The 11200-nt window shown below is 39.1% G+C and overlaps 1 protein-coding gene across 2 annotated transcripts in view; it reads right to left on the bottom strand.

Annotated features, from left to right (window-relative positions):
* The window catches only part of JAM2 (junctional adhesion molecule 2), a 46393-nt gene that overhangs the window by 14084 nt on the left and 21109 nt on the right, over window positions 1-11200 (bottom strand). Inside the window, exons 2-5 of one of the 2 annotated variants that reach the window (XM_061627888.1) lie at window positions 8452-8517; window positions 3285-3398; window positions 1910-2062; window positions 881-1083 (exon numbers count right to left, since the gene is read on the bottom strand). In XM_061627888.1, coding sequence (XP_061483872.1) covers window positions 881-1083; window positions 1910-2062; window positions 3285-3398; window positions 8452-8517 — 536 coding nt within the window. The remainder of the gene's footprint in view (window positions 1-880; window positions 1084-1909; window positions 2063-3284; window positions 3399-8451; window positions 8518-11200) is intronic. The other variant, XM_061627889.1, reaches the window with a different exon arrangement.

Here is an 11200-nt window from a genome sequence, read left to right on the forward strand (position 1 = left end):
TGTGCCAGATCACCCTCAACATTTGCCAGTCCCAGAAAAAAAGCCCTCTCCACTTTCCCAGATGGGTGGTGCTCCATGAAAATGGAGAGGTAAATTCAGTCCACCACTAGCCCAAAATATCTGAGTCATCTATCTACAGGCAAATGGGATTTATTTTTGAACATTTTTTCCTCAAACACAGGCAGTGTTAAGATGTCAGCACTAATTTAGTGCAATGTGAATGAGCTGCAGCAAGCCTCTGGCTCATGTTCTTCCCCTCTCCTCTTATGCAGCTTGGAAGAGGAGTTAAGGAAGCTTTCGCTTTTCTTTAACTGTGGCTTGTCATCTTGTCCAAACCAACAAACTATGGTTAAGATTAACTGTGATTTATTTCAACCAAGCCAACTTGAAGTCTGTGGTTTCTGGCAAAATAAGCTAGACAGTGATTTATTTATTTTTATCAAAACCAAGAGATTTGTCCATGCCATACTTTGGCAGCAACAAAGCTTAGTTCAGTTATTCCAGCTGGCATTTGGCAATATAAGTACTGTATCTCTGCTTTTCTAATGCATCCCATTTTCTTAATGTTACCCTGTTCTTTGCAATCCATCTCCACCTATTTTATTATTGTATGGGTGAAGCTCACATCATATTTGTGCATATATATCAGAAGATGTGAGGACCTGTATGATGCGAGATATCATTTTGCAATATTTCTATGCAACTGTGATGCAAAAAACACAACAGGGCCCCGACACCCACCCTGGGACCTATTGGTGAAGGGCAGGCAATAAATTAATAATAATAATAATAATACATTGAAATTCCTCAGTATTACCATAGCAAAAAGTTAGCCTTTTTGTGTCAAGTGCTAAGTGGTATTAAATAGGTGTTAACTCACCAGTGTTCCAGTTGTAATATTCATGGTATAAGGAACTCTGTCTTTTTGAACACTTTCTGAGATTGGCCTCTCCAGAAGAATGCCATTCCTATACCATCTGTATTTTGAAGGAGGAACACCTTCATTTTCTTTACATAGTAGTTCCACTACAGTGCCAGTCATAGCCGAGTTGGGCACTTCACAAACCGGAGGAGCTGATGGGACTAGAAAATGACATCATCTGTTTAAAAATAAAATACTGGTATGGCTAAACCTGCATATTTGCTCACAAGCTGATCTAATTAAGGTAGCTGAATGGAGTGGTTTACTTTATCAACATTTATGGGTACTATTCCCTCACTTCTGGTACTATCCCACTGAAAATTAATGTAAGCGAGTGTTACATAAATATTCTTCAACAATGAATCAGCAGATGTAACATAATCTTTAGCTAGTTGTAAACAAAATACTGATCTGAGGTGCCTTTTATACAGACTTTCTTTTTCACAGCTTTAGATAAAATATAAGATGTACAATTTTTTAAAAAATCTGTTTTAGAATGCCTAAAATTAGTTCCCATTGTCTGTGCAAAATCATTGGTTTTAGTGTGTTGAACACCACTCACTCAATGAGCAGTATTCAACTAACTTTTTGCACTAGCGCAATGGGATTTCCCCCCTTATCCCTCCATGACATTCCTAAATCTGCTTTGGAGGATTGAGACAGCCCACAGAACAGATTTAGGGCATGTGAGGGGAGGAGAGGGGGAAAAGAGGGGGAGATCGTTCTATTGCACAAGTAGAAATCCTTGCACTCACAGAACATTTTGCTTAGTGCTACGCTAAATAACAACTCAATGAAAATTATCCCTCACCCAATGGATATGTACATTTGAGATAACAGTAAAATAATGACATAAAACAAAATGCAATTTTAAAATAGTGTTTAAAATATTAGAATATTTCCATCTGTAATCAGGTGGCAAATGAAAATTAAAAACAAATGTAGCTGCAGTACTTAAGCTTCAGATAACTTTGTTTAGACTCTTACCCTTCACTGTAAGAGAGATTTCAATTTCCCCTGCTTCTTGTCCTTGTTCTGTGGGTGCACTAATTTCACAACGGTATTTCCCAGAATCTTTTCTAGTCACATTTTTAATGTGAATGTTTGAATGCAATAGTTCAGCTCGACCTTCAAAACTGCCTATAGAAGAATAAAGACAGAGAGAGATGGCTAGAAAAGTATCTTGGAAAGATGCTGGTTTCCTTTCCAAATGGAGAAAAGAATGAGAAAAAATGAGTTTTCCAACCTAAAATGCTGGTTTGCCCCTCCCCACCCTCAAGATATTTATTTTCTTTTGAATATTCTTCCAGCCCTACATTTCAGATGGGCTACTTTATTAAGGTATTTGAAGTCTTGAACACAAATTTCATATGTTATTTTAATATATAGTAAGTTTTTGTAGGCCTCGGTAGAAAGTTTTCAAATAAGAACTCTAGCCCAAAATGTGAGTGAAACCCCTTACTCTTCTTCATATTTTTTTTCTTTGTTGCCACATCATAGCATAGCACCACTGTTCCACAGGGGAGGCCTCTGGAGGGAAATGGCAAGGGGATTCCATTTTCTCCACCAGAACCCCCTTGGGGACAATACTATATATTAGGGTTGCTAGGTGTCCGGTTTTCACTCAAGAGACCCCAGGTTTTTGGTATCCTCTCCAGGTGAGTCAGCTTACCCTCCAGACTCTCAGCTTTCATTTTTTTAAAATTACATTTCTAGGTGGTCTGGTTCACAAGATATACACCAAAACGTCAGCTGCCCCCCCCCGCAACTTCTGTGAAATGATTTCTTAGCTGGCTACTCTAACCCCACTCTTTCAGGTTTGTAGCCAATAAGTGAAGTCAGAATGCAAGATGTACATTCTGTTAACCATATATGGGATGTCACTCAATTAAAAGAACTCAGGCAATCAAATCAGTTTTAGTTTATTCATTAGTTAAATCTTCAAAAACATACCTATGACTAAAACCATATTCCTCCTGTGTATAGGATCATGTGAATAAAGCAGATGATTATAGTGCCATTTTTACCAGCTGCCACAATCACAGAAATGGCTCCTAGCACTGCAACCTCAATCCAGGAGACTCTGGTTCAAATGCCCACTCAACTATGAAGCTTGCTGGGTGACCTTGGGCTACTCAACTCACACAGTTGTTGCAAGTATAAAATGGGAGGCAAGAAACATGTACTTCACCTTTACTTTTTTGAAGGAAAGTGTGATACAACTGTAACAAATCTATGTACAGTCTACACACTTTGATTTCTCCATGCAGTCCTGTACATGGGGACAGTTTGCACAGAGAAAACAAGCTATCTGCAATATAACAAATACACACACGCAAATATAAACACAGCATTTTCTTACCAACAAAGGAACCACCAAAGTAGACGAATGAAACATCAGATCCTGTAACTTTTTTCCATTCTACTCTTGTATTAGTTTCCTTCCTTGCATTGTGTTTACAGCTTAAAAATGCATCTGCAGGAAAAAACACACATCACAGTTTCTGCACCAAGTTGGCATAGATTGTTGGCATATAATACAAACTGGCACGCTTTCAGAACTGACTTCTGTAGAATGACTCTACAGACCAACTGTCAGTTTACATTTTGTATTTGGGTATGGATACCAGGGTACAAAATACACATCATGCCAAAAGTGCGCACACATGCAGGATTATGATATTTGCCCCTTTAAGATACCTGAACCCAGTTCTTCCCAGTCACTACCTCCTGATGTCTAAAATGCTTGTGCAGGAGGCATGCACATTTTACACATAAATATCCACATCTAAACAGAACATGTGAAGTTAGAGCTGCCCCCAAGTTCAAGTGGGACAACAATAAATCCAAAAAGGCCAAGCAATTGCTAATGTGGACAAGCTGAACACCAAGAGCACTAAATAAATTATGGATCACCAAACATTTTACAGGCCTCATCTCATCTCTCTCACACTCACCAATACCATAATAGTTATTCAGTTCTAAAGGCCCACTGGATCCTCAAGAAGGGAAGAATTTGAGGAAATTCATTAGGCATTGGTTGTGTTTGCTTGTCATGGCAAACCATCATTAACGGGAGATGGCTCCCACTCTGCTTCTCCCCTAGCATGACCAGGAACAACCACCACAACCCTTGGCTTAGTGTTGTTCGGCAAAGGTTTGTTTTTAGCTTCCCCACTGTAGACCAAAAAACCCGCAACGTCTCTATTTGCAAATGTAACTGTAGGAGATTATCTAGTTCCCCAAAAGAACCTTTCCTCCCTGTTAATGCACATGTGCTGTGTGTACACATTAGCAGGCATCAGCAGAGGCAACAAGATATCCATAAGGGAAGGGACTGGACTAGCTCCCCATAATTCAAATTCCTGAAATATTCCCATTTCTTCATTCACACCTACAGCTTTCCATGCTGCACATGTTTCAAGAATGGGAATCACAGACCTACTTCTTTTCTTTGCAGTTACACATTTTGAACACAAAAGCAGCTCCAAGGTTAGATGGGTGGAACTGGCCCAGTATTACATTATGTTACTACTTTTCTCAGTCAGTAAAATGAAACTCCTCCAGATTGCTCAAGATACCCATTTGGCATTTTGCTCACCAGCCTCCCAGAACATTTGTTGTGTTTAAAAGACATAAAATGAAAGAAAGAAAGAAAGAAAGAAAGAAAGAAAGAAAGAAAGAAAGAAAGAAAGAAAGAAAGAAAGAAAGAAAGAAAGAAAGAAAGAAAGAAAGAAAGAAAGAAAGAAAAAGAAAGAAAGAAAGAAAGAAAGAAAGAAAGAAAGAAAGAAAGAAAGAAAGAAAGAAAGAAAGGGGATGTTATCCTGTTCCAGAAAAGCATAAACAATGTTAATATGACAGAGTTCCATAGCAAAGTAGTGGAAATGCTTTTGTTTCTGAAGTTCCATCTCACAGACTGAGCAGGCTAGGCGGTGGCTTTCCTGAAATTTACGCATTGTCATCTTTTATTTAAGTTTTATTATGCTTTCAAAAATGAAAGTTACCAAACCACTATGTTTTATTGTTACAGTTATTTTCTTTGGACAACTCTCATCTTGCTAACATTGGGGGAGGGAGGGGGTTAAGAGCTAGATTGCAGAATACCAAATCAATCCTGAAACTTGCACAGTGGGAAAGACAGACATCATCTATTTTAGTCTTGGTGGTACACCCTAATTTTAAAGAGAACCCTTTTCAAAAATGGTTTCTCACTGGATATCTCCACAGAAAAAGAAGGGAAATTAAACTTCTAAACTTCGAGCAAGATAAAAGTGCAAAACTGCAGATGACAAATAGGTATTACTATTAAGATAATTTTTAAAAAGGAATAGCTGGTTGGTCACAAGAAGAAAAACATTCACATTTGAGAAGGGTGTGCATGAGAGAGTTGGCAACAAGAATAAAATGGAATTTGGATACGGAAACATAGAAATATTTCTGAGAAAACAGTAACAATTAAATGTAGAAAAACAAAAGAAAGAAAGAGGTACAAAGCCTAAGTGATCATAAACCATGAGTAAAAGGTAAAGTAAATCATATGGGGCAGGGTGCTGGGAACCTGTATTCTTGTTAGACTCCAAATCCCATCAGCTTTAGCCAGTATTCCCAGCGGTCAGAGACATATGAAGTTTGTAAATCAGCATCATCTGGCAGGCTACAGGTTCCCCATCTCCAATTCAGGGGTATATACAATGTTAGCCCTACTTAGAGTAGAGCCGCTGAAATCAATGGACTTAACAAGTAACACAATCCAATATTATGTTGGGAATAACCGTGTTTGAGAAAACTAATTTTTGAATGGGTACATGTCAAAGAGCAGAGTCCAAGATTACCCAGGATGTGGTTGTAAGATACATTATTACTGAATTCTTACTGTTATGATGAAGGATTAATTTTAGTATGTTGGTCAATTCCATTTGAGGCAAGACTGATATCCAGCACATATGCATGAATAGCTCCCTGAAAACCATGATTTGTCAATGGAAAACCAACCACAGGAATGCAGCCTCCCCGGTGCAAATTCTTCATTTGCTTCCTTAGATCATAGTTACACATTGCATCTGCATTAACATTAATCACTGTTAATGCAGGCTTGCAGGTACCCTCTCACCAGGGTTTGCAGACCTACTTCAGACTTTGCCTAAAGTTGGAAATGACAGTTAAAGTTGGCAAAATAAGTGCCAATATAATGCAATATAATGCCAATATAAGTCAGAAAAGGGTAAGGTGGAGAATTTATAGCAAAGAGGAAGAAAGGAGATCATATTCCTGAGGCTTGCTCCTGATTTTCAAACCAAAGATCTGAAGGAAAAACTGTTACAGGAATCATTTTAAAATTATCTGTCAGGTAAATAAACCACAACAGTTGTAGATCCTCCAATTCAGAAAAGGATAAGGCTAGCACAAATACAGATACTTCCATAGGGGACCTATGTTCTTTATTTCACATTAGGTCCTCTGTATTGGTTACAATTAAAGAAAGCTGGCACGCTGTACTAGTTCTCATTTTGTTCTGGCATCAACTCAGCCAAGGGAAATGCTGTGGAAGGGGATAACAGTATAAATTATGCCAAATGACCCTTCTTGGCACTACACAGTAGAGCAGCAGATAAAGATACTCAAACAAAACACAACACACAGAGACACACGGGAGGCAAATGAAAAATAGAGAAAGAGCAAAAGCATTTGTTCACAATTTAATTGTTAAAACAGACCCCAAACACATGATTCTGACAATAATCCAAAGCTCTATACATAGCAAGTAGAAGCTGTCCTAATTTTCTTAAGTGTTGGGAAAGTTCTATGTGCACCAAAAGATTACAAATGTGGAAAAATGCAATGACACTGAAGGAAATGAAGCTGCCTGTCCACGTTCCCTAGATTGGGCCAACTGACAACACAAGTTTTAATGACCAAATGGAACATTTTGCATCTCAGCTATCTACTTTCAGACTTTCCATTATATTAAAGACACTTTACGGCTTCTGTTTCCATGACACATGTCAGTGATATGGTTTTAGAGTCATTTCCTAACTTTGGGGAATCCTTTCCGCAACCTCTCTGTTGAGGAATCCCTGCCCATCTACAATGGAGCCTGCACATCATGGGTGGGGAACCTCACACCTAGGAGCCAAAGGCAGCCCTCCAAGCCTCTCTAGCCGGCCCTTGGGATTCTCCCAAGGTTACACCCCCTTCCCAGGCACACCCTCTCACCCCAGGGTATACTCCTCACCAGCCTTGCTTTACATCCTGTTTGAATGTTTTTGTCTGGCTGGAATATGCCCTTAAACTCTGATAATGTCTCTCGCTTGCCTGGATGGAGGAGAAAGTGTGTGAAGAAACTAACCTACTGTACAAAGGTAAGATTTACATTTGCTGCTCCAGCCACGTTTGCTTCCGGCCACACCCACCATTGGCATGTGGGTCCCAGGTTACCCAGAAGGGACCGCAGCCCTCAAGCTGCAATGGCAGTGAATATTAATAATGTGTGTATATAGAAGGCCTGGAGCCAAGCATGGATGTTTATAAACCCCCTAGACTATGAGGGGTAAACCATAGGCTTGTTACAGAGTTCTGAGAGTCAGTTTTCCCTGGGCTCCATGGCAATGGAAGGAAGCAGCGTCCATGAATCCAGAGTGCATGTTGCCTAAAATAACAATGAACAACAGACTCCAATACAGAAAGCTCAAAATGAATCTGAATGTTCCAGGAAACTAAAACCAGTAACAGTCAGTGTGGTGGGGCATGGAAGAAGATATAGTGCTCCCAAATACTATCTCCCTCCCCAGCAGATTGATGGGATTTTTAACATTATAATCCTCGGAATATGTTTCTTTTCTGTAATTTGGGGAGATCCTCCTAAATAACAATGACATGACTTGTCTGTTGAAATTACCACAGATAGTTATGATGCAGCCAAAGTTAAGCACTATCAAGTCTTAATGGTTTCAACTGATGGGGTTAAGCACATATTTAAATTTCTCCAACTAAAATCAATGAAACTATTAAAACAGCTAAATTGGGCCGAATCATCATTCCTAATGAGGGCTTAATTCTGCAAAAGGGTTGTTCAGACATCTCAAACAGTATGTTCACAATTTCTTTTTTCACTTATTGGATTTCCCCCAGAAAGAGTAACTCCAGATTAAATGGGAAAAAATGCAGTCTGGCATTTTGATGCCAATGGTGTTATACAGACACTGCAAAAAACGTGCATGCATGAGCAACATCACTCCCACAACAAACACCCACCTGGAAGCACCCAAACAGTTGTATCCAACACAATTGTCCCATTTGTGCAAGGACTTCCACTTGCACAATGAAATTTCCCCTCACTTTTCTTTCCACATATGCCCCCAGTGCCCCCTCCTAATCTGCTGTGAAGCCTGGGGGAACCCCAGAACAGATTTGGGTACAACCCATCTGTTTTTATATTCATTGTATCAGTACTTTTATCCAATAGCTTTTTTTTTCCCTCAGGGCCCTTATGTACCAATTTATACATGTACATGCTTATAGACATACTGTACCCTCAAATTCTGTTGGTGTAACAAGTTCAGTTTCTGTCTGTACAACAATTCCATAGGCTTTATAATCTGCAGAAAAAGAGAAAAGGATGTTCTTTACATTGCAATGCCCCTTCGCTTAAAAAAAAGATATAAAAACCTCATCTGCAATCAGTCAGGTTGATTAGTCTCCTTTGCCATCAACAGGATTTAGTAGGCAACCCGACTATAGTAAGTGTTTTCACTATTTATATGCAAATTTGTTTGAGTCCTTTGCTACTTTTAATCTACAAGTGTGTTTCTTATTGTAACCATTTTTTATTAAACAAATAGGTATTGACTAGGGATGGAATGATCTGTTAATTTGGGTTCTCTCAGTTTCTCATTTTCCTAATCTTAAATTCTGTTCTCCACATTTTTGCAGCAATTTGTGTATTTTTTTAAAAAAATCCTAATGAAAAATTTTCAGCATTTTAGAGCAAATGTCTCCTAATAAGTATATTTTTGTACACAGCATTAACTAATGTACACATTTTTGCAAGCAATTTATCCTAATATAATGCATTTTTGTATGTTATTTTCACCAACATATTCATGTTGTGAACACTTTCCCCTATTATATGCATTTTTGTAAACATTGCTTGGTTGGAGAGCTACATAGCAAAATTTGGATAAGTGAGAATTTCAAAGGATGGCTGTGTTTCGATTCTAACTCTGTTTTGGAAAATACAAATTTGCTAAATTCTGCCTTAAATGAGAACTGAATAGAATTTCTCTCCCATCTCTAGTATTGACTGAAGGTACATTTAGCTCTGAATTATGAATTTATGTTATCTGAATAAAGGGACTTTCCATCCACCTGCACCAATTCTGTGTTCACATCTTAGGAGGCTGGGTTTTCTGTCTTGCAGATCCGTTATGATTCACTTACACTAAAAGCAGCTAAGCATTCTTTTCTCAGTGGAAAGCAACTGCACAGTACCATTCAGATTATTGGAGGATATCCAATGTTAGTCATAATCAGAAACCAACCCACGGAGATCAATGGACTTAAGTAACTTCAGTTCATTTATTTCAATGGTTCTGTTCTGAGTACATCTTAGTTGGATATAACCTATAGTTTTCCTTTGACAATTCTGCACAAAACAAAGAAATATTAGGCATATATGGGAGAAAAAAACAAGTACAGCTGGAGCTTCACTTATCTTCAATGAAACCATTCCTAAATCACTTTTAAAGCCAACAAGCAGCTTTTCTCAGAAAGCGCTGCATCAGAAGAACTTCTGGCAATATGGTGTAAGCAGTTCATCTATGTATTAGACTTCAATGCAAGAAATGCATATTCAAATTCCTGCTCAGCTATAAACCTCACTGGGAGACCCTGGGCAAGTCAATTTTTTCAACCTGGCCTACTTCAGAGGGTTGTTGTGAGAGTAAAAAACCTCAGCTCCTTCAATAGAATAGTGGATAGAAATATAACAAGCAACATACAATGCTTCAGTGGTACACATGTGGTTGTCTTCTGCTGTTTATATTGATAAGGTCAATTAATCATTTAATATTACCCAAGTATCTTTTTAAAAATTAATAGAACACAATTGACATTCTTGCTTTTTAAAGAAGGAGAAATTTCCACCTACAACTGACTGCAGTACCTGTGCAGTCAGTGATCCATGTTGAGCACTTCAAATAAAGTGTTCAAGGTATAGGGCAATTATGGAATGCACCCAACATCTGAGTCACAGGTTCAGAGTGCCTTCCATCTGGACTGCCAAGAACATGATGTTTCACCGTTTGACTGTAATGGTGCACAACCAAACTCTGCATGGCCCTGATGTTCCCTTTCCCACAACCCTCAGCATCAATACATCAACCTTCCAAAGAGTGGGGAGGGAGGGAGAGGTTATGATATTAAAGTTATGACTACAGCTCAACCATGATTGAAGGTGCACAACCAAATTGTACAATTAAAAATGTTATTGTCTGGTCTTTGCAGAGAAGACCAAGGATTATCCACCAGGAGTGGACTCTTTCAATTTAGTGGGCTGGATCTCAGACCTCTTCCATAAATATTATGATTCATTCCCATTTCCAAGTCAAACGATACTGAACACTGTGATTTCCTATGGCAGCTGCAGAAGGTGTGTACGAGGGAGGCAGCTAGCTGAGAAAAAGAGAGTGGGGACAGATGTAGAGTTTAACATCAGATCCCCCCCTTGCAGAGGCATAGAGATATAGGGGGTCCTGTGCCCCTTTGGGTCAGGCCCCTCTGTAAGACACATATTCAAGTCCCCATTGATCAGGACTTCTCCTTCCTTGAACATATCTGAAAGGCACAAGGCATTTTGTAAGAAATGCTATTGGCATGAATTTGGACCATAAAGGGAAGCGAATGTAAGAGTCAATGAGCCAAAGGTCCCTTTTACAAAAATGAAACTGCCATCTGGATCTCTATGAACTCTGGAAACCTGAAAGGGCAGAGCCACATCACAAGTATAGCCACCCACCATGAGTTGCAGGTGCCAGGAACTGAATACTGCTCACCAAAATATTCATGCCCCAGGAGGCAAGGCATGGTGCATCTCCTGGAGGCAAACAACATTAGAGTGGAGTTTCCAAACAGCACTAGTCACTCTTTGCGCTTTATAGGATCCCTCAACCCTCTAATATTCCAAGACATTAACGTACGGTCACCCATACACCCCTCACCCATAGTTATTCAGAGAAAAACAAACCACGTACGGAGAGGAGGAGAAAGCAATCCCTCCAGTAA

Source organism: Rhineura floridana, chromosome 5 (genome assembly GCF_030035675.1).
Source record: "Rhineura floridana isolate rRhiFlo1 chromosome 5, rRhiFlo1.hap2, whole genome shotgun sequence".
Lineage (NCBI taxonomy): Eukaryota > Metazoa > Chordata > Lepidosauria > Squamata > Rhineuridae > Rhineura > Rhineura floridana.